The 22,952-nt window shown below is 37.0% G+C and overlaps 1 protein-coding gene across 3 annotated transcripts in view; it reads right to left on the bottom strand.

Moving 5' to 3' along the window:
* SHISA6 (shisa family member 6) overlaps positions 1-22,952 on the bottom strand; it is a 457,435-nt gene that overhangs the window by 393,419 nt on the left and 41,064 nt on the right. For all 3 annotated transcript variants that reach the window (XM_027850213.1, XM_027850214.1, XM_027850215.1), the window contains exon 2: positions 466-626. In XM_027850213.1, the coding sequence (XP_027706014.1) occupies positions 466-626 (161 nt within the window). The remainder of the gene's footprint in view (positions 1-465; positions 627-22,952) is intronic.

Genomic DNA, 22,952 nt, shown 5'->3' with positions numbered 1-22,952 from the left:
TTCACATTTCTAACAGCCTAGGCATGGTCAATTTTTCAAACACATAAATGAACATGTAATTGAATATATAGCCTCAAACAATGATTATGGCTGCCTATAGTGGTTACTACAGGTTCTTCCTTGTGACATGCTTTTTGGTTGCTTGTTACAGCATATAATCACTAAATCACACTTTCCCCAGGCTTGCAGAATTTGCCAAAGGTCATCTTGTCTAAATTTCTACCTCTTATAAGGATTGTGTCCTGCCCAGCTCAGAAATTGATGAAAATTTCTCCTACTCTGAATCATCTCCAAACAGAGTAATTCCCCAATGTTGGTCATCCATCCCACATCTGACAGTTTTGTCTGTATGGAACATCTATCTTATTCCACATACAACTTCAAAATCTCTCTCCCCTAGAGAAGCCAGAGAGATCATTTAAATATCCCACCATCCTCAAATGAAATGCTTAAGGATGAACTTACCTGTTGTAGGTTTAGCTGTGCGCACTGGGGTATAGTGGTTTTTTGAGGAAGATCTGACTGGTGTGTTTTCTTTGGGAGAGGTATCAATAGCTGAGATAGTCTCTCTTTCACAGTGTGCTATTGGGATTGGTCCCTGTTGCCTTAAGATGTCAGCCAGAGCTCTGAAACGACAGATGGATCACACAGTTAGATTTAAAAAGCAGGTGCACATAACATGCTGGGGATTCTACTTTACTTTTCATTGATATGTTGATTAAATAAAGACAGAGACTGGATGCACAATCTATTTCTTAGTATTCATTGCCTTATCCCATACAGGGATTGCTGTTGTTGTTCAGTCATCTTTAAGTTGCGTTGTACTCTTAATGACCCTACTGGAGGTTTTCTTGGTAGATACACTGGAGTAGTTTGCCATTTCCTAATCCAGCTCATTTTACAGATGAAAAAACTGAAGCAAATAGGGTTAAGTGATGTGCCCAAGGTCACAAAGCAAGTAATTGTATAAGGTCAGGTCTGAACTCAGGACGAGTCTTCCTGACTTGAGCCCTGGCACTCTATCCACTGTGTCACCTAGCTGCCCTATACAGGGATTGACAAGGGGTGATGGTGTTAGTTTTAGCTGGGTAACGTGGGGATGGGAAAGGCAGGGTTCCTATGGACCTGATTTGTTCATCTGTCTTAACTTTAGGATGTTCTACACATTCCTTACACCTGCCCTGCACTCTATGCCCATGCCAGCCTCCTCTGTTTCTCCATCCTGAGTAGCTATCTACAACAGTTAACCAGAGGAATGTCAGTGAGTTGAGACATTAATGAATGAATCAATCAAGAAGCATTGATTAAACTCCTACCATGTTCCACACACTATGGTAGTTGTCTGGGGATATAAAGACAAAAAAGAAAGAAAAAAGAAGAAAAAGTCCCTGCCCTTAAGGAGTTCACATTAATTCTATCAAAGGAAATAACAGGCACATATATACAAAATATATACACAATTAAATGCCAGGCACTTTTGTGGTGCAGGCACTAATAAATAAACTTTAAAATATTATAGAAAGTCAGTTATTATCATCTGGACTTGTTTATTCAATTACTTTCCTGGCAAAGGCCAGGCCATGGTCTCAATGGTAGCTCTTTTAGAGCTCTAGGTACTTTGCCTCCATCTCAGACAACTCCTATTCTTGCCCATTCCTTTAAATGTGGCATACCTTATGACATTTACCCTCTTACACTTTGTTTACTCACCTTTCTTTTCTCCTTCCATTATCTCTCTAGGGTTGTTCTCTTTCTGCACCCTTCTCCATCCCCCAACCTTCCCTCCTGACCACATTATTTTATAAAACCTCTTTCACTGCTTCTTAGTGAACAATATTCTTGCAGTATAAAATAGCTCATACCTTAACCCATTTCCTCTGGCATATCCAAATTAATTAGGTGAGAATGAAAAAGACCAGTTTAGAATTAACATAATATTTATTAGATGCCCTGGAGAATGGGGAATGAAAATGGAGAAGAACAGGAGAAAAGAAGAAGGTCATGATGCTGGCAAACAATATGGCTATTTTTTTTCCTATTCTCTTTAGAAAATCATGTTAAATAACTGTTCTTGACCACATAACTGATTGGGCATTAGGGACTCATGAGCAAGACAAAAATTCCTGACGTACTTTTGTGTTGTTAGAGACTATTTGGTATAGGTGAGACCTGGAGGTCTTTCTTTATTGAGGAGTAAGAGAAAGAAAACATGCACAATGACAAAGTGTGTGTTCCTTGGGTGCTAGAAAGTCACCATAATGATAAGGCCTCTGAATCACAGTCCAAGCCACTGTAGCCACAGGGCCACATCTCTCCCTTTTTAATCATTTAGCTATCAAGTATAGGTCAGCATCTTAGGACATTGGGATATTCTTTTAAAACTGTTCAGAAAATGTTTGTCATGTCCCCTCTTTCCTATCACTACTACCACTAAAATAGGTATGCCAAAAAAATCTTTTTTGTCTCATTCCATAATTAAAATGGTTATCTCTTATGGAAGTGGTCTAACTTTACCATAGAACCAGGAGGAACATGTAAGGGGTTGGTGATCTAGAAAAAAAAAAGATCTGAAATTGGATGTTTTATGCTTCAGAATGATAGGATATATAAGTGGAATGGACTTTAGAGGTTATCTAATCAAACTATTTTATGAGTGATCAAACTAAGGCCCAGGTCACACAGGTAGTAAGTAGTATTAGCTAGGGTTTGAACTCAAGTCCTCTGGGTCCAAATCCAGTTTTTGGTTTTTGGTTTTTTGTGTTTTTTCCCTACTACAACATATTAACTCTCCTTCCCTATCCTGGATAGCTTCTCTTATGCTATATACAGGTTTTCATGAATGTCCTAGAAAGATATGTGTACTTCTTCAGGATGAATACTTTTCATATCTTTCCTAACACTTTATGCACCTTGACTAATTCAGTTTCCTCATCTTACCCCCCACTAAAAATTAAAAACAAAATCCACTAGGGCTCAAATTATGCATTTCAACTTTCTCTGTAGAGCTAATTAACTGAATGTTATTCAAATTTTTAATTCCTTCTGTATTGTATTTATGTAGACTCATGTCATTAAAGTTAGCAAATACAGCTACCAACAGTCTGAGTTCCTCTTAACATCAGGGAGGGGCATCTCATTATAAATTCTGGAGAGGATATTAGAGTAGACGGCTATTGAATGCTGGGGAATGGTGATTCATAGTCCTCATTTCTGGAAAGAATGGGATATGGCTGTTCATATTGTTTTTAAGTCCCTGGCCTTTTAAAATTTAGTGATATGTTTTATTTTTAAAATTTTTTTAATTTCCAAATATCTTCATCCCTTTCCTTTGTCTACTCCTTCTAACAAACAAAAACAAAAGTAAACAAACAAGAAATAGAACAAAGATAAGTCAGCAAAACTAAAAATCACATTGAATCTGACACTGTATGCAATATTCCATGCCAATAATCCCCCTTCTTACCTTTAGAGCCAACCTTGGCCATTATAATTGCATAGTATTCAATTTCATTGTATTTCTTTCCATTTAAATTTTGTAGTCATTTTGGATATGGTTTTTCTTTTCTGGTTCTGCTTGCTTCACTCTAATTCAGTTCATTTAAGTCTTTCTATGCTTTTCTGAGTAATATTCTATTATATTTGTGTAGCACAATTTGTTTAGTCATCCCCCATCTGATGAACATCTGGTACTTTGCGACTACATAAAGTGCTGGTGTATGTAGGAACTTTATTCATGTCTTTGATCTTCTTGGGGGATGTGGCATTCCATATGGTCTCTGTGTCAGAATATAGTGATTTCAGTCACTTTTCCAAAATCCAAACTGAATGCCAGAAGGGGAAGTAATTCACAACCTCATCAAAAGTGTGCTGCACTGGGCTTTCTCATCATAGACAGCTGGTGAGTAAATGCCAATGTGGGGAATAGAAGTTGGTGACCTTAAAGGTGACAGAACCAAAGAGCATCAGAGATGTAAGAGATGTTAGAGTTCTTCCAGTCTGACTCTCTTATTTTAAGAAGAGATTTTGAGACCCAGAGAGGGGAAAAGACTTGTCAACTCTCACACATCAAGTTAGAGGCAGAGCAGGACCTAGAATCCAGGACATTTTCTTTTATTCCACACTGACTGGCCTTTGATGCCAGTTCTTCTCTGATTTGTTATGGTAAACCACTGAGATTCTAAGCATGTCTACATCAGGCATCTCTCTAGAGGTCACATGGGACAGATATTTTGTGCCAGCTTCCTCTCTTACAGGCCAATGGGGAAGATGCTTGACCAATCCCAGTAAAGCACAAAGAAAATACGAAATTTGTATGTAAAGATGACTAAATTATAAGACTTCCGGCCTAATTTTTTCTTCTTCAAAAGGTTCTGTACTTCAGAAGCAGCTTAACAGAAAAAAATCACTTTATTCTCATACACATTTAGTCACTTATTCAGGCTACAATCTATCTGTTTCCCTGAACTTGAGGTTCACAACCTTGTTACCAAGACTGGCACTGGACATCTGGGAGGGGTGCACAAAGGTGGGATGGGGCACTGAAACTATCATCTTGAGCAATCTGAAGACAGTCAACCCTAAGGCCAAAAAGACATCTAGTTATGACCACAGTGTCAACAGGTTATGGCAAGGTTACAGTTAAGGCAACCCCAACTCATCATCAGGTACCACTCTGTCACCTAGGTTACTATAAATTTGTTTTCCCAGATAGCTTTCATTTCCTTAGGAATCATCTCAGGGTCTTTCCTTTCTTAACTCATTTCCCTCTGTTTTCTCTCTGTCTTGAATATCTTGAGAACTTGGCACACTAGCCATTTCTTGGCACTCTTCCATCCCTGAAGCCAAGATGGACAATAGGTCTCCTGATTTCTTCTTAAATTACCCTGTCTCTCTCCTCAAAACACCTATTCCACTGATAACAGTGAGTGGCCAGCATGCTTCTTTTCCAATCCTCAACCCATCTACCTCCACCAATGGGTAAGTAAGTATGGTAATCTATTCTTACACAGACTGTCAATGCCACTCATTTGACACTTCTCAGATATTGTCTTCTATTGTTTTCTTTTCATGTATATGTTCTGTCTCTTCATCTAAACTGTAAATCCCTGAAGGCTAGGCATATGTATCATTTTATGTCTCTCATGGATATAGCACAATATCCCAGTCACTCAATTCTCAGTAAATTCTTGGTGATTCTCTAGAGCTTATGTAAAATGGCTACTAAACTGCCATACAAAATATTTGCTATCACCATTCTTCCATATGGCTACCAAAATGATATTCTTAAAGCATAGGTTTGATGATGTCCCTGCTCAAGATGCTCCAGTGGCTAACTATTGCTTCTAAAACCAAATAAATATCCTTTGTTCACCCTTTAAAGGCCTTCATGATCTGGTGACAGCTTACACTTCCAGTATTATTACACATAACCCCTCTTCACAGACTGCATAATCAGTCCAGTCAATCTAGCCTTCCTCCCATACCACATTCCATCTCCCATCTCAGTGTCTTTGCCCACACTGTTCCCTATGCCAAGAAAGTATTTTCTCCTTTCCTCTGTCTCTTAGAATCCATAGCTTCCTTCAAAGCTCCAGTGCCACCTCTAGGTAAAACTTTTACATGCATTATATCTCATTTGTTCTCCACAATAACATTATGACAGTTGCTGCTGTTTGTCCTTTGTTCTTGAAGAAGACCAGGACATCAAGGAGGTGATGCCAAGACATGCAAATGAATTGGATTTAAGTAAGGGAGAACTACACAAAGTCACCAGCCTCACTTTCTCCTCCGGAACCATCTGGGTACAGTGGTAAGATATAGATCAGGAAGACTGGACATGGCCGTGGATGCAATGGGAGATCTTGACCTTTATAAGCTAAGGTCTTTAACAGATCTCAGTTTGACCGAGGCAATACCAATTCAGTGATAAAGGCTAGGTAAGAAATGAGGCAGAGAATGGCCTCTTTATCTAGTACAAAAAAATATCAATCTGGGAGAGAAAGACCCTCAGAGTTTCTCCAGACATGAAGGACAGCTAGTGCAAAGATACAAAGAAAAGAACTGGAGTGTGTGTGAGGAACATCAAAAAGGCAGAGTATGAGAAAGGAAGCAATGGATAACTTGAGTCTAGGTTGTAAATGGTCTTAATAGTAAAAGAGAAGAGTTTGTATTTGTTCCTAAAGGAAAGCAGGAGTCATTGGAGTTTATTAAATAGGGGAATAACATTTTTAGATATGTGTTGTAAAAGTCACTTGAAAAGACCAGTTAAGGGGTGTATTACAATTGTCCAGCCCAAAAGCCATGAACTGTGGTGATAGCTGTGGATATAATGAGGAAGGAGGAGAAGGGAGAGGTAAGAGATGTCATAGAGTTAGAAACAAACAAACAAACAAAAATACCTGATAGGATATATGGGGTGAAGAACAGTGAGCAGTTGAGGTTAATGCCATGGTTGAGAACCTTGGAAAGATGGTGGTACACTCAAATTCAATGTGACCAACAAGATAAAACACTTTCTTTGATCTCTTGACCCCTGAAATCTCTCCAAAATAGGAATTATGCACAAGCTATAAAGCAATTTCAGCTGTTTCCATGGATATAAGGCAAAAAGAAACGTAAAAAGATAACAACCCCCAAAGAACTAACAGCAGACAGGGCTAATCTCTAATCCCTAATATGCTCACTCAGCATCCCTTACAACACAGACCACCACATTCTGTCAGGAAGGTATAAGCCAAAAGCAGAGCTTGCAACAGAGTGCAACACTATACCAGCACCACTACAACTTCCCCCACCCTCTTCCCACATACATACACACAAATGCACTGTAGAAAAGCAAAAGCCAAAAGCTTGTTCTGTTTGGAACAGCAGTATAGAAGTGGTCCATGCTGCCACATTGCTCAACCAGAGAATTAGGGAACAGAGCGAACTCGGGCAAGACACCAGTATGTCTGTGTTTATGCCAGGTCCAAAGTAAAGGGTACTGGCATTAAGCGATGGACAGTTCTATCCCCAACAAGTCACTCAGGGGAGAACTGAGCTTGGTAAAACATAAGTTGCCCAGTTCGGGAGGATGCCAAGAAAGATTTGAAGGGGGAATATGAAATTATCAAAATTACTTGGGAAAAATTAAATTACCAAATATCTAAGGAAGAAGAAAACCCAGAAATGGGTAGATGGTTGGATTCAAAGAGTAACTGTTAATGGTTCAGTGTCAACATGGCAGGAGATTTCATTGAAATAACCTGTGGATCTATAATTGGACCTATAATTTAACATTGCTATCAATTACTTGGATAAGAGGAATAGAGCTATAGAGATTGGAAGGATAGCTAGTACCCTAGATGAAAGAATAAGGATCCAAAAAGACCTAGATAAGCTCAGCTAGAGCAGTGGTATCAAACTCAAATAACAAGGATCTCTACTGGCTGCATATTAACTTAGAAACCACAAATTTAACATTATCTATCTTGTATTGTATTTTTACCTATTTTGTTAAACATTTATCAACTATATTTTAATCTGATTTATGCCACTTGAAAGATTTGCTGGCAGCAGGGATCACAAGTTTGACATTATGGGCTAGATCATTGTACTGAATCTAATAAAATGAAATTCAGTAGGGATAAATTTAAAGTCTTGAACTTAGGTACAGAAAATCAATTCTACATATATAATATGGGGGAAATGTGGATAGGTCACAGCTGTTTTGAAAAGGATCTGGGGTTTTAGTGGACTGCTAGTTCAAAAGGAGTTAGCAGTGTGATCTAACAACTAAAAACAATAATACAATTTGGGCTGAATTGTGAAGGGCTTAGCTTCCAGGAAGAAGGAATGTCACATTCCCATTATACTTTGTCCATGTGAGACCTCATTTGAAATACTGTATCCAGTTCTGGACATTACAGTTTAAGAAGGACATTGAAAAGTCAAAGCTTTTCAATGGATGGTAATGGGCCTTGAGATGGTATTGGGCCTTAAGTACAAAATATATGAGATCTATTGATAGAATGGGGCATGTTTAGCCTTCTTTTCAAAGACTGAAGGGACAAAATGGCTATGCTTAAGCATTTGAAGGGCTGTCAATGTAAAGGAAGGTTTAGACTTGTTCTGTTTGGCCCCAGAGGTCAGAACCAGGAGTAATGGATTGCGAAAAGGCCTATCTTGATGTCAAGGGAAAAAAAAATTCATTAGGTATGTTCAAAAGTAGAATGGGATTTCTTGAGAGGTGGTAGGTTTTCCCTCCTTCGAGGGCTTCAATCAGAGGTTGGACAACCATTTGTCAGATATGTTATTGTGTAGATTCCTTCTTGTTTTAATTGGATTGGATGGGTGCTGACATCCTTTACAACTCTAAAATTCTGTAATTCTCATTCTGAAGTTTACACTACACAAATTTATCACAAAATCCACATTCCAGTGACTGTTATCTATCAAACTTTGAAACATTCTCCTTCCTTCCTCATTAAGTTCAGTAATGGCCCACAGTCTTTCTCTTCTCTTCATACTAACAGGCTTGAAAATATATATTAATAATTCCCCAAATACACAGATAACCAAATACCCTAATTCTCAGTTCCTCAGTCTACTTGATTCTTCCACTCCACCTCAGCTGCATACAAAGAAAGTCATAACCTTGATCTTGCCATCACCCACAAGTATTCCATTGCCATGTTCACAAACTCTGAAATTCTTTTCTCTGATCTTTATCTCATTCCATCTTTTTCTATGCCTTACAAATTTTTTTTCACTCTCACTGTAATCTCCATTTCCTCTATCATTCATTTGTTTCACAGGCCATCACTCATATACTGGGTATCCTCTCTTCCCTTCCCTATCTTGATCCCTTGGTTAATCAACTCAACTTCACTCTTGAGCCTTTTATCTAGTTATCCTTAACACCAGTCATACCTTGCCAAACCACAGCCTTGGGTTACTCCCACCATCTGCCTTCCTATTCATATGATACTGAATGAAGCTGGAAGAAATCATGAAACCATTCTAATTGGGTCTTCTACAATTTTTTTTAATCTATTCTTAATTTGGCCGTCCCTGGAGTAAGACAAATGTTCTATTCTTCCTAAAAACAAATCCATCATCACATCATCCACAATATCTGTTTAAACATTCATATCTCTCCTCAAGCACTCTCTCCCTTCGTCCTCTCAGTCAAAGACTTTATACTTCATCAGAAAACTTAAGGCCATTCACTGAGAGCCGCCCTTTCTCCCCTGTTCATCTTAGATCACTTACATATCTTTCCCCACTATCTCCTCTTGAGAGAGGTTTTTGCTTTCCTGCAAACTTCTACTCAGGAGTAGAGATGACACTTCTTATTATAGCCAACTCCTCTACATGCACTCCTGATCCCATCCCCTCCTGACTTCTACACAGAGTGCCCCCACCCTTCCCTCTCTTCTCTCTCTCTCTCAGTTGGTGTCTTCCCTACTGCCTTCAAATGTTCCTTTATCTCCTCCCCTTCCTTAAAGAAGATCTCATTTCATCTCACTGTCATTTCTAGTGATCATACTATATCTCTCCTCCCTTTCAAGGCTAAACCTGAAAAAAGTCATCTATACTGTGTGCCTCTACTTCATCTCTTTTAATTCTCTTTTGAACCCTGTAGAACCATAAAGCAGTTAATTCATGCACAACTTAGTGATTAGTAAATTCATAAATCTAATTTATTTATGTCTATGAACAAAGACAAGCATTTGCTCAAACTTTGTCATTATTAACCTTAAGTAAATTAAATATATTTCAATTTCTTTAAGTATGTTTAAATTTCACTGCATCAAATGTCATCTAGAAGCAGCATGGTATAGTGGCATCACCAAAAGGCAGTGTGGTACAGTGGATGGAGATCTGGCCTCAAAGCCAGAAACACCTTGATTCAAGTCTTTCCTCTGACACACACTATGTGACCCTTTAAAAGTTACTTATTGAGACAGAGGCAAGGTGGAAGAGTTATAGGAGTAAGTATAGCCTAGATTCTTCAACACACTCCTACACAATGATCTAGAAAATATATCAGATCATGTTCTGATCACAAAAAGAAGGTGGAAAAAATCAGGCATTTTCCCAGCCCAGGTCTCAGTAGATTTTTGTGGCTACTGGGGATCAGTTTGACCAAGCGTGTGCCACACAGAGGATTCTAGGATACACCTACTGAAAGAAGACTGAGGCTCTGCTAAAGGTCAAGAAGAGGTCATAAATCAATAGGACTAGAGTACTCAGACCTCATGCAGGATTCTGGAATGGGTGTCAACAGGCAGCTAAGCTTACTATAAAAAAAAACTGGTGCACAGCAAAACTGAATACAATCCCACAGAGGTTGGGAAGTGGGCCTTTAAGAAATAGAGGACTTACAAGAATTCATGGTGAAAAGATCAAAGCTGAGTAGAAAATTTGAAAAACAAAAAATGCAAGAAAAGATTAAAAAGTAAACATGAGGAAGCAATCAAAAGGGACTAAAACAAGGAAAGACAATAAGCATTTATTAAGTACCTACTATGTGCCAGGCATTGTGCTAAGTGCTTTTACAAATACAATCTCATTTAATCCTCACAACAACCCTGTGAGAGAGGTTCTAACCTTTTTACCTTGAGGATACTGAGGCAGACAGAGAGTAAGTGACTTGCCCAGAGTCACACAGCTTGCAAGTTTCTAAAGCTGGTTTTAACTAAGGTCTTCTGATTCCAGGCCCAGTGTTTCCAAACTACTAGTTACCAAAGAAAAATTGCTTTCATTCTATTATATGTATTCCCTTATAACTCTATGATCAACAGGGGCCATAGAGGGAGTCTAATTAGATAAGGGCCTAAGAATTGTTATGTTTTAATAATCTTAAAGGAAAAAACAATAAAGAGAGGAAGAAGACTACATTGTGGTCCTGGTGAAGCTAAGGGAAGAATGGGAAAAATTATCTCACATAATTGGGGTACACAAGTAAAAATCTATATAAACAAAGAGGAGTGGGGTAGGGGTGAGTGGGTGACTCCTGAACCTCTCATATGAACAGGTTAAAGGAAGAAATCATAAATACATACACAGTTAGGTACAGAAATGCATTTCACCCAACAGGGAAACAGGAGGAAAGAAGGAGAAGGAAGGGAAAGGCAGGGGATGAACAAAAGGATGGTAGGCTAAGGAAGGGATTAGTCTTAAACAAAATGAATTCTTAAGGAAAAGATAGGAAAAGAAGGAGAAGTATGGCAATAGGATGAAGGGAAATATAACATTAACAATTATAACTGGGAATGGAAATTAGATGAACTCACCCATAAAATGGAAGAGGAGAGCAGAATAAATTAGAAAGCAGAATCCAAAAATACATTGTTTAAAAGAAATACACTTGAAGTAGAAATATGTATACAGAGTTAAAATAAGGAGCTAGAGTATAATCCATTATGTTTCAGCTGAAGTGAAAAAGGTAGAAGTAATAATCATGATCTTAGAAAAAAACGATAGCAAAAAAAAATCTAGTTAGCATTCAAAAACTGCACAGTGAATTAATAGCATTACTAAACTTACAAGCACCAAATAGCATAGCACTATCTTACAGAAAAATTAAATGAGTTACAAGGAGAATTGGACAATAAAACTGTAATAGTGGGGTACTTCAGTACCTTCTCAGATCTATATAAATCTAACAAAAAAGAAATTAAGGACCTGAGTAGAATTTTTTGAAAGTTAGATATGATAGCTCTCTGGAGATAATTGAATTGGAATACAAATAAGTACACCTATTTCTCTACTGTGTATGGAACCTTCAAAAAATTGACCATATATTGGGAGAAAAAAAATCCTTGTATAAATACAGAAAAGCAGAAATACTAAATGTATTTTTAGATAATAATGCAATAAAATTATATCCAATAAAGAGCCTTGGAAGCAATGATTAAAAATTATTGCAGACTAAATAACAATACTGAAGAATGGATGAGTCAAAGAACAAATTATAAAAAAATTTCATTAAAGATGATGACAACAATAATACAACATGCTAAACATGAAAAATATAAATTCACAACCAGTGAAGAAGAAATAAAAATAATTATTAGGAACTGCTTTTCCCAGTAAATGAATACATATTGACAAAAATATAAAATATCCAGATTAACAGAAAAGAAATAGAAGGCTTAAATAAAATAATATTGGGGGAAAACAAATAAACCAAAATTAATTACCAAAGGAAAAAAATTCAGGACCAGTTGAGCTTACAAAGTGAATTCTACCAAACATTTAAAAATAATTAATTACAATATTCAATAAACTATTTTTTTAAATGGGGAAAGAAGGGATCTTGAATAGTTCCTTTCTTGATAAAAATATGGTCTTGATACTTAAACCACAAAGACTTGAAATAAAGAAAGAAAACTATATCTATAATGAAAATTGATGAAAAATTTTTAAATAAAATTTGAGTATGGAGAATATAGCAATTATCACAAAGATTATGCACTATGATCAGGCTGGATTTGTATCACAAATGCAGGGCTGGTTTAACATTAGGAAAACTATCAACATAATTGACCATATTAATAGCAAGAACAACTCAAGTTATCTGATTATCGTAATAAATGCAGACAAAGCTTTTTATAAGATACAACACCAATTCCTGTTAAAAATACTAGAAAGTATAAATTGGCTTTTCCTTAAAATATTAGCTTCTATCTAAAACCAAGAGCCAACATTATCTGTAATAGGGGTAAATTAGAGCCTTTTCCCATGAGGTCAGAGGAAAGTAAAGATTTCTATTATCACCATTATATTCAATATATTGCTAAAAAATGCAAGACAAAAATTTAGGGGGAAAGGCATAAGAAAAAAGAAAATAAAATTATCACATTTTGAAGAAGCTATAATAATGTTCTCTGAGAACTCTAAAGAGTCACCCCAAAAAATTAACCATTTCAGCAAAATTTACAAGATGTGCAATAAACCCACAAAATCATTAATATTTATGTATATTACCAACAATATGCAGAAGGAAAAATATGGAAAGAGAAATGCCATTTAAAGAAAGTATAAAATACTTGGAAATCCACCCACTAAGATACACACAGAACCTATATGAATATAATTATAAAGCATTCTTTACACAAATAACAGCAGATCTAAATAATTGGAGAAATATTAATTGCTCATGGTCAGACTGAGCCAATATTAAAAATAACAATACAATCTACATTAATTTAATTATATAGTTCCATACTAATCAAATTACCAAAAGATTACTTTATAAAGTTAAAAAATAATAATAAAATTCTTCTAGAGGAACAAAAATTAAGAGTTTCAAGAGAACTAATGGAAAAAGTGGTAACGAATGGGAATTAGCAGTGTCATATGCCAAACTACACTACATAGGAGTAATATCAAAACAATTTAGTACTGCATAAGAAACAGAGAGATTGATGAGTGCAACAAATTAAGCATACAACATACAGAAGCAAAAGAGCCTAGTGACCTAGTATTTAATAAACCCAGAGTTCCTAGCTATTGAGGAAAGAACTCACTATTTGATAAAACTTGTTAAGAAAACTGGATAGCAGTCTGGAAGAAACCTGGAATAGACCAACATTTCATACTATATGCCAATATAGGCTCCAAATGGGTACACAACTTAGAAATAAAGGCTGACATTATAAACACATTAGAGAAGCAAGGAAGAAACTACCTGTCAAACTAAGAAGTCTGACAAGCTGACCAAGCAAAAGATAGAGAAAATCCCAGAAAGTAAAATAAACAAATTTGATTACATAAAATTAAAAGTTTTTTGCACAAACAAAACCAATGCAGCCAAAATTAGAGGAAAAAGCAGGTGAGGAGAAAAGGTCTTTGTAGTGAGTTTTTCTGATAAAAGTCTTATTTCTGAGACACATAGGGAACTGATTTAAATTTATAAGAATAAGATCCATTTCCCAATTGTCCCACTGGAAAAAGGATTTGTAGAGGCAGTTTCCAGAGGAAAGAATGCAAAAGCTACATAAAAAATACTCTCAATTACTAATAATGAGAAAAATGCAAATTAAAACCACTCTGAGGTTGCACTTCATACACATCTGACTGGCAAGGTTGATCAAAAGAAAGAAAGAAAGAAAGAAAGAAAATAGCAAATGCTGGAGCTTTTGTTGAGAAACAGGCACACTAATACACTGTTAGTAGCCCTGTGATGTGGTAAAATCACTCTCAAAAGTAATCTGAAGCTATGCCAAAAAAAAATTATTAATCAAAATACCCCTTGACTAAATGGGTACATGATAAAGGGTGATACCATAAGCAAATCAGGAGAATAAGGAATAGTTTACCTGTAAGATCTGTGGAGAAGGGAAGAATTTATGATCAAACAAGAGATACAGAATATTATGAAATTCAAAATAGGTAATTTTTGGCTAATTAAATTAAAAAAGGGTTGCACAAGCAAAGCCAATACGACTGAGATTAGAAGGGAAGCAGAAAGCTGGAAAACAATTTTTATAGCCTGTGTTTCTGATAAAGGCCTAATTTCTAAAATATATAGAGCACTTAGTCAAATTTATAAGAATACACCCCATTGATAAATGGTTAAAGGATATGAATATGCAGTTTTCAGATGAAGAAATTAAAGCTATCTATAGTCATATGGAAAAATGCTATAAATCACTATTGATTAGAGAAATGCAAATCAAAACAACTCTGAGGTACCCTCTCACACCTATCTGATTGGCTAATATGACAAAAAGGAAAATGATAAATGTTGGAGAAGATGTGGAAAAATTAGAACATTAATGCATTGTTGGTGGAGATGGGAACTGATCCAACCACTCTGGGGAGCAATTTGGAATTATGCCCAAAGGGCTATAATACTGTGCATACCCTTGGACCCAGCAATAACACTTCTAGATCTGTATCCCAAAGATATCATAAAAATGGGGAAAGGATCCACATGTACAAAGATATTTATAACAGCTCTTTGTGTGGTGGCCAAGAATTGGAAATTGAGGGAATACCCATCAATTGGGGAATGGCTGAACAAGTTGTGATCTATGAATATAATGGAATACTATTGTGCTATAACAAATGATGAGCAGGCTGATTTCAGAAAAACCTGGAAAGACTTGCATGAACTAATGCTGAGTGAAGTGAACAGAACCAGGAGAACATTGTACACAGTAACAGCACCATAGTGTGATGACCAACTTTGACAGATTTAGCTCTTCTCAGTAACACAACTATCTAAGACAATTTCAAAAGACTCATGCTGGAAAATACTACCCACATCCAGAGAAAGAACTATGGAGTCTGAATGCAAATTGACGCATATTTTTTTTTCCTTTTTGTTGTTTTTTCTTTCACATGGTTTTTCCCTTTTGTTCTGATTCTTCTTTCACAACATAACTAATGTGGAAATGTGTTTAGTATTTTTAAAATTAATTAATTTATTCATTTTTAGTTTTCAACATTCATTCCCACAAGATTTTGGGTTCCAAATTTTCTCCCCATCTCACCCCTTCCCCACCCCAAGATGGCATGCATTCTGAATACCCCTTCCCCTAATCTACCCTCCCTTCTATCATGCCCTCCCTTTCTCCTTCTATTTTCCTGTAGGGCAGGATAGATTTCTATACCCCATTGCATGTATATCTTATTTTCCACTTGCATGTAAAAACAAATTTTTAACATTTGTTTTTAAAGCTTTGGGTTCCAAATCCTCTCCTTTCCTCCTTCCCCATCCACCCTCATTGAGATGGCAACTAACTCAATACAGATTATACATGTGTAGTGATGCAAAGCACTTCCATAGTAGTCATGTTGTGAAAAACTAAATATATTTCCCTTCAAGTTATCGCACCCCCCCATCTATTCTATTCTCTCTTTTGACCCTGTCCCTCCTCAGAAGTGTTTGCTTCTGATTACCCCCTCCCCCAATCTGCCCTCCCTTCTATCATCTTCCCACTCTCTTAACCCCTTCCCTCCTATTTTCCTGTAGGGTAAGATAGATTTCCTTACCCAATTGAGTGTATATGTTATTCCCTCCTTTTGAGAATAAGATTCACTCATTCCCCCTCACCTTCCCCAACTTCCCCTCCACTGTAAAAGCTTTTTCTTGTCTGTTTTGTGTGAGATAATGTACCCCATTCTACCCCTCCCTTTCTTCTTCTCCCAGTATAATCCTCTCTTACCTTGTAATTTTATTTTTTAGATATCACCCCTTTATCTTCAACTCACCCTGTGCCATCTATCTATCTATCTACCTATCTATCTATCTATCTATCTATCTATCTATCTATACATATATACATATTTTTTCCCTCCAACCACCTTAATACTGACAAAGGTCTCATATCTTTCCATATAGGAATGTAAACAATGCAAGTTTAATAAGTCCCTTAAGATTTCTCTTTCCTGTTTACCTTTTCATGCTTCTCTTGAGTCTTGTATTTGAAAGTCAAAATTTCTATTTAGCTCTAGTCTATTCATCAAGAATGCTTGAAAGTCCTCTGTTTCACTGAATATCCAATTTTCCCTTGAAGGATTATACTCAGTTTTGCTGGATAGGTGATTCTTGGTTTTAATCCTAGCTCCTTTGACTTTCGGAATATCATATTCCAGCTGCCAAATCTTGTTTTATCCTGATTGTGTTTCCACAATGCTTGAATTCTTTCTTTCTGGCTGCTTGCCTTGACCTGGGAACTCTGGAATTTGGATATAATATTCCTAGGAGTTTTCCTTTGGGGAATCTCTTTCAGGAGGTGATCAGATTCTTTCCCTCTCTATTTTACCCTCTGGTTCGAAAATATCAGGGCAGTTTTCTTTGATAATTTCTTCAAGGATGATATCTAGGCTCTTTTTTTGATCATGGCTTTCAGGTAGTCTAATAATTTTTAAATTATCTCTCCTGAATCTATTTTCTGAGTCAGTTGTTTTTTCCCATGAGATATTTCACATTGTCTTCTATTTTTTCATTCTTTTGGTTTTGTTTTACAATTTCTTGATTTCTCATAATGTCATTAGCTTCCATTCACTCCATTCCAATTTCTAAGGAAGTATTTTCTTCAGTGAGCTTTTAGACTTCCTTTTCCATTTGGCCAATTCTGACTCTTAAGGCGTTCTTCTCCTCATTGGCTTTTTGGACCTCTTTTGCCATTTAGGTTAATCTATTTTTTTATTAATAAATTTATTTATTTTTAGTTTTCAACATTTACTTCCACAAGATTTTGAGATCCAAATTTTCACCCCATCTAGCCCCTCCCCCCACCCCAAGATGGCATGCATTCTGAATACCCCTTCCCCTAGTCTGCCTTCCCTTCTATCTCTCTCCCCCTTCTCTTATCCCCTTCTACTTTCCTGTAGGGCAGGATAGATTTCTGTACCACATTTCCTGTATTTCTTATTTCCTAATTGCATGTGAAAACATTTTTTTTAAACATGTATTTTTAAAACTTTGGGTTCTAAATTTTCTCCCTTCCTCCCTCCCCACCCACCCTCATTGAAAAGGTAAGCAACTCAATATAGGTTATACATGTGCAGTTATGCAAAACACTTCCATAGTAGACATGCTGTGAAAAGCTAACTCTATTTTCCTTAATCCTATCTTGCCCCCCTCTTTATTCTATTCTCTCTTTTGACCCTGTCCCTTCTCAGGAATATTTGCTTCTGATTACCCGCTTTCCCAATCTGCCCTCCTTTCTATCATCCCCCTATTCTCTTGTCCCCACCCCCCCCATTTTCCTGTAGGGTAAGACAGATTTCCATACCCAACTGAGTATGTATGTTACTCCCTCCTTAAGTCAAATCCTATGAGAATAAGATTAATTCATTCCCTCTCACCTTCCCCCATTACCCCTACACTGTAAGAGCCTTTTCTTTTCTGTTTTTTTGTGAGATAATTTACCCCATTCTATGTCCCCCTTTCTCCTTCTCCTAGTATAATCTTCTCTCACCCCCTAATTTTATTCTCCAGATATGACCCTTTCATCTTCAACTCACCCTGTGCCCTCTATCTATTTATCTATCTATCTATCTATCTATCTATCTATCTATCTATCTATCTATACATACATACATAGAATTTTTTCCCTCCAACTACCCTAATACTGACAAAGGTCTCATGAGTTACAAATATCGTCTTTCCATGCAGGAATGTAAACAGTTCAATCTTAATAAGTCTCTTATGATTTCTCTTTCCTGTTTACCTCTTCATGTTCCACTTGAATCTTGTATTTGAAAGTCAAATTTTCTATTCAGCTCTGGTCTTTTCATCAAGAATGCTTGAAAGCCCTCTATTTCACTGAATGACCATTTTTCCCCTGAAAGATCATACTCAGTTTTGCTGGATAGGTGATTCTTGGTTGTAATCCTATCTCCTTTGCCCTCCAAAATATTATATTCCATGCCCTGCGGTCTCTTAATGTAGAAGCTGCTAAATCTTGTGTTATCCTAATTGTGTTTCTGCAATACTTGAATTGTTTCTTTCTGGCTGCTTGCAATATTTTCTTCTTGACCTGGGAACTCTGGAATTTGGCTACAATATTTCTAGGAGTTTTCCTTTGGGGATCTCTTTCAGGAAGAGATTGGTGGATTCTTTCCATTTCTATTTTGCCCTCTGGTTCTAAAATATCAGGACAGGTTTCCTTGATAATTTCTTGAAAGATGATGTCTAGGCTCTTTTTTTGATCATGACTTTCAGATAGTCCAATAATTTTAAAATTCTCTCTCCTGGATCTATTTTCCAGGTTAGTTGTTTTTCCAATGAGATATTTCACAGTTTTCTAATTTTTCATTCTTTTGGATTTGTTTTACAGTATCTTGATTTCTCATAAAGTCACTAGCTTCCAATTGCTCTATTCTAATTTTTAAGGAAGTATTTTCTTCAGTAATCTTTTAGACTTCCTTTTCCATTTGGCCAATTTTGCTTTTTAGGGCATTCTTCTCCTCATTGGCTTTTTGGATCTCTTTTGCCATTTGGGTTAAGCTATTTTTTAAGGTATTATTTTCTTCAGTATTTTTTTGGATCTCCTTTAGCAAGCTATTGACTTGTTTTTCATGATTTTCTTGCATCACTCTCATTTCTCTTCCCAGTTTTTCCTCTGCTTCTCTTACTTGCTTCTCAAAATCCCTTTTGAGCTCTTCCGAGGCCTGGGACTGATTCATATTTTTTTTCTTGGAGGCTTTGGATGTAGGAGCTTTGATTTTGCTGTCTTCTTCTGGTTGTATGTTTTGATCTTCTTTGTCACCAAAGTAAGATAATATAGTCTGACTCTTTTCACGCTGCTTACTCATGATCCCAGACAATTACTTGAGTTTTAAACTCTTTGTTAAGCTAAGAGTCTGCTTCCAATGTGGAGAATGTATTGTGCCATGCTTTGGGGGTTTGTACAGCTGTTTTCAGAGGTACTTCTAGGGACCTGTAAATTTTCAGTTCTTCCAAGGTGCTATGATAAGGGGCGAGGTGTTTCCTCTCCACCACCAAAAAAGCTCCACCACCCCAGCACTCGTCCTCACCCCAGGACCACCCCTCAGAACTGTGACCCAGATCCAAGCATGGGCAAAGCAGGAGATTACTGCCTCAGCACTGGCAAAGAGATCCCTGCAATCCCCCTCTGATTAGCTACCAGATTCCCCCTCAGTCTGTGGGCCAGAAACTCAGGAGGCAGCCGCTGCTCCCCTGGCCAAGCTCAGGATTTGCAGTTAAGACCTAGCTTCTCTCTCACCATAGTCACAGACTTTTCCCGCTGACCTTCTAAGCTGTCTTTGGCATTCGTGCGTTGAGAGGTCTGGAAACCGCCACAGCTTCCCGTGATTCAGCCTTCTGAGGCCTGCTCCAGGCTCGCTGCGGCCTCTGCGCCCACGCCAAACCGCGCTCCTCTCCCCACCCAGCACTATATACCTTTCTGATCAACCATCCAGGCTGTTTTGGGCTGGAAATTTGTTTCACTCTGTCTTTTTGTGGGTTCTGCTGCTTTAGAATTTGTTTAGAGCCATTTTTTTTTTGCAGGTATTTGGAGGCATTTGGGGGAGAGCTCAAGCAAGTCACTGCTTTCACTCTGCCATCGTGGCTCCTCCTAGTCTATTTTTTAAGGTGTTGTTTTCTTCAATATTTCTTTTTTGGTTCTCCTTTAGCAAGCTGTTGACTTGTTTTTTATGATTTTCTTGCATCACTCTCATTTCTCTTCTCAGTTTTTCCTCTACTTCTCTTACTTGCTTCTCAAAATCTTTTTTGAGCTCTTCCATGGCCTGGTACTGATTCATATTTTTCTTGGAGGCTTTGGATGTAGGAGCCTTGACTTTGTTATATAACTTCTTCTAGTTGTAAATTTTAATCTTCTTTGTCACCAAAGTAAGATTCTATGGTCTTACTTTTTTTGCCTTGTTTGCTCACGATCCCAATAAATTATTTGACTTTTGAACTCTTTGTTAAGGTAAGGGTCTGCTTCTAGTGTGGAGAATGTACTATCTCAAGCTTTAGGGATTTTGTGCAGCTGTTTTCAGAGATACTTCTAGGGACCTGTAAATTTTCCATTCTTCCACAGTGGTATGATCAAGGACGAGGTGATTGCTTGTTTCTTGGCCTGTGCTGTAGTCTATGAGTGACCACAAGCACTCTTTTCTGCCTTGGAACTGTGAGGAGGATTTCCTCTCCACCACCACCACAAGCTCTACCACACCAGCACTCCTCCATGCCCCAGGACCGCCATCCAGAACTGCAACCCAGATGCAAGCATGGGTGAAGCAAGAGAATCCTGCCTCAGTGCCAGCAAAGAAATCCCTGCAATCCCCCTCTGATCAGTCACTCCATCCACCCTCAATCTGTGGGCCAAGAGCTCCGCAAGCAGCTCCCACCCCAGGGCTGCACTGGGACTGGGGCTGGACCCAAACTCCTCTCTCACTGTGGTCACAGATCTTTCCTACAGACCTTCTAAGTTGTCTTCAGCGTTTGTGTGTTGAGAAGTCTGGAAACTGCCACAGCTGCCCTTGATTCAGTCCCCTGAGGCCTGCTCCAGGTTCACTGAGGCCTGGTTTTTGCCTGCAGGTCCCACGCTGAGCTTCACTCCTGTCCTTGCCTGGCGCAACAGACTTTTCCTGCAGAATAGTCATTCTCTTGACCTTCCCATGAGAATACCCTCTGTAGTTACCCCCCACAGGGCTGCTGGCCTCATAGATCAGTGCTCAATCAGTTCATAGATAACCATACCTGGAATTAGACTCAGGATAATAATCCATTAACAATCCCATAAGATCTTGAATAGCAAATTCCCATCATCAGGTTTTCAGATGTGACTATAATCTCACATTAGTTAGGGAACATCTCTAATGTAAGCCTTAAGTAATTTGAATGCATTCCTACACATGTTCTAGTTCCTGATTAAATAACATCATGAGTAAAATAAAATTTCCATTAAGATCATAAGTTGCTACTCTAATAGATTTGCCTCTCTGTTTCTCAAGCTTATTTATCTTTCTCTAACCATACTTAATCTGAAAAGATGAAACACTTTCAGGCATTGAATCTTACACACATGAGAAGTTCAAACACTAATTCTAACCCTTGATAGGCCATAGAATAGATTCAGATCAAAACAGCAAGATCTTCCCCACTTACAACTCATTACAGTAATTGCTTTAGTATTAATACCTCTGATGCTGCTCCCATTGAGCTCCTGACTCTGACTCTGTTTCTTGGAAAGCACTCATTAAAGCCAGTCCAAGGACACAACAAACCTAGGAAATTCAAACCTAGGAAAACAAACTTGAAATTCACAGTAGGTTTGGACATAATTGTCATCAATATCAAATTATTACTGCAACAAATTGGCTTATAAATGGAAATTTAGTAGGCCTTCTAAAAATCACACTAAAGATTTTGCAAAACATTTCTTCATAAAAGCATTTTCCTTTATTAAAAAAAAGCTTACAATTTATCTTGTTACTATAACAAACTAAATTAATTACAAGGAGATTTTACAAGGTCCTTTCTTTGTCTTTCACAAAAATACTTCTACAAATACCTAATTTAAACAATAACTCCAAATGGCTTAGTTAACAATCTTAAATTTTATAAGTGAGAACCAAATAATTTTAGATAAAACTTCCTCTTAATGTAGATAAAACTTAGAAGTTTATGATTTCTTAAATTACAGTGCTCCAAAATATTATAACACATAGTCAGCTTCTTAACCCATTCATTTTTTTCTGATAGTACAATTCTTAATCTAACAACATTATAAGAGAAATCATTTTTTTTTAAGGCAATTAGGGTTAAGTGACTTGCCCAAGGTCACACAGTTAGTAAGTGTAAAGTGTTTGGTCTGAGGCCAGATTTGAACTCAGGTCCTCCTGACTTCAAGGCCGGTGATCTATCCACTGAACCACTTAGCTGCCCCTAGAAATAGCTTTTCTAACAACACAGGTGAACAATCCCCTACACATTATAATGTATTTAAAACTTGAAACAGCCCATTATCAATTTAGGTAAATATATGTCTAAATCACTTTGCACAGAGAATCATTCTTCTCATCATTAATATGTTGAAGCTACAACCTGAAATCACATTATATATTTTCATAATAGCTAAGATTTCAAATGAAAAATCTACTCTCATAGTAAATATCATTATATCATCATTATTACTTGTTCATAACCAAATATACTTCATTAAATGCTAACAGTTTTCCAAAAAAAAGATTTTATCACATCCTTTTGAAAGACCCAATAAAATTCAGATTAAAAATTGCTTTTAACACCATTTCTACCTCACAATGGCAGAAATGTTTTTGCAATCTAAGTTTTTACAATCTAAGTTTACAATCTTAAGTTTTTACAATCTAAAAGAATTTTAGAAATATAATATAATTTAGAAACACAAACAATAAACTTCAAATGGCATCAATTGCATTTTCAAATTATCACATATAGAAATTATTGATCTTATTACTTTTGGTACTTTTAAAATATTTCAAAGTTATCAGGC

The sequence above is a fragment of the Vombatus ursinus genome, unplaced genomic scaffold, assembly GCF_900497805.2.
Source record: "Vombatus ursinus unplaced genomic scaffold, bare-nosed wombat genome assembly UNPS02008996.1, whole genome shotgun sequence".
Classification (NCBI taxonomy): domain Eukaryota; kingdom Metazoa; phylum Chordata; class Mammalia; order Diprotodontia; family Vombatidae; genus Vombatus; species Vombatus ursinus.
The sequence above is the reverse complement of the archived record's forward strand: the minus strand, read 5'-3'. Positions and strand labels throughout refer to the sequence as shown.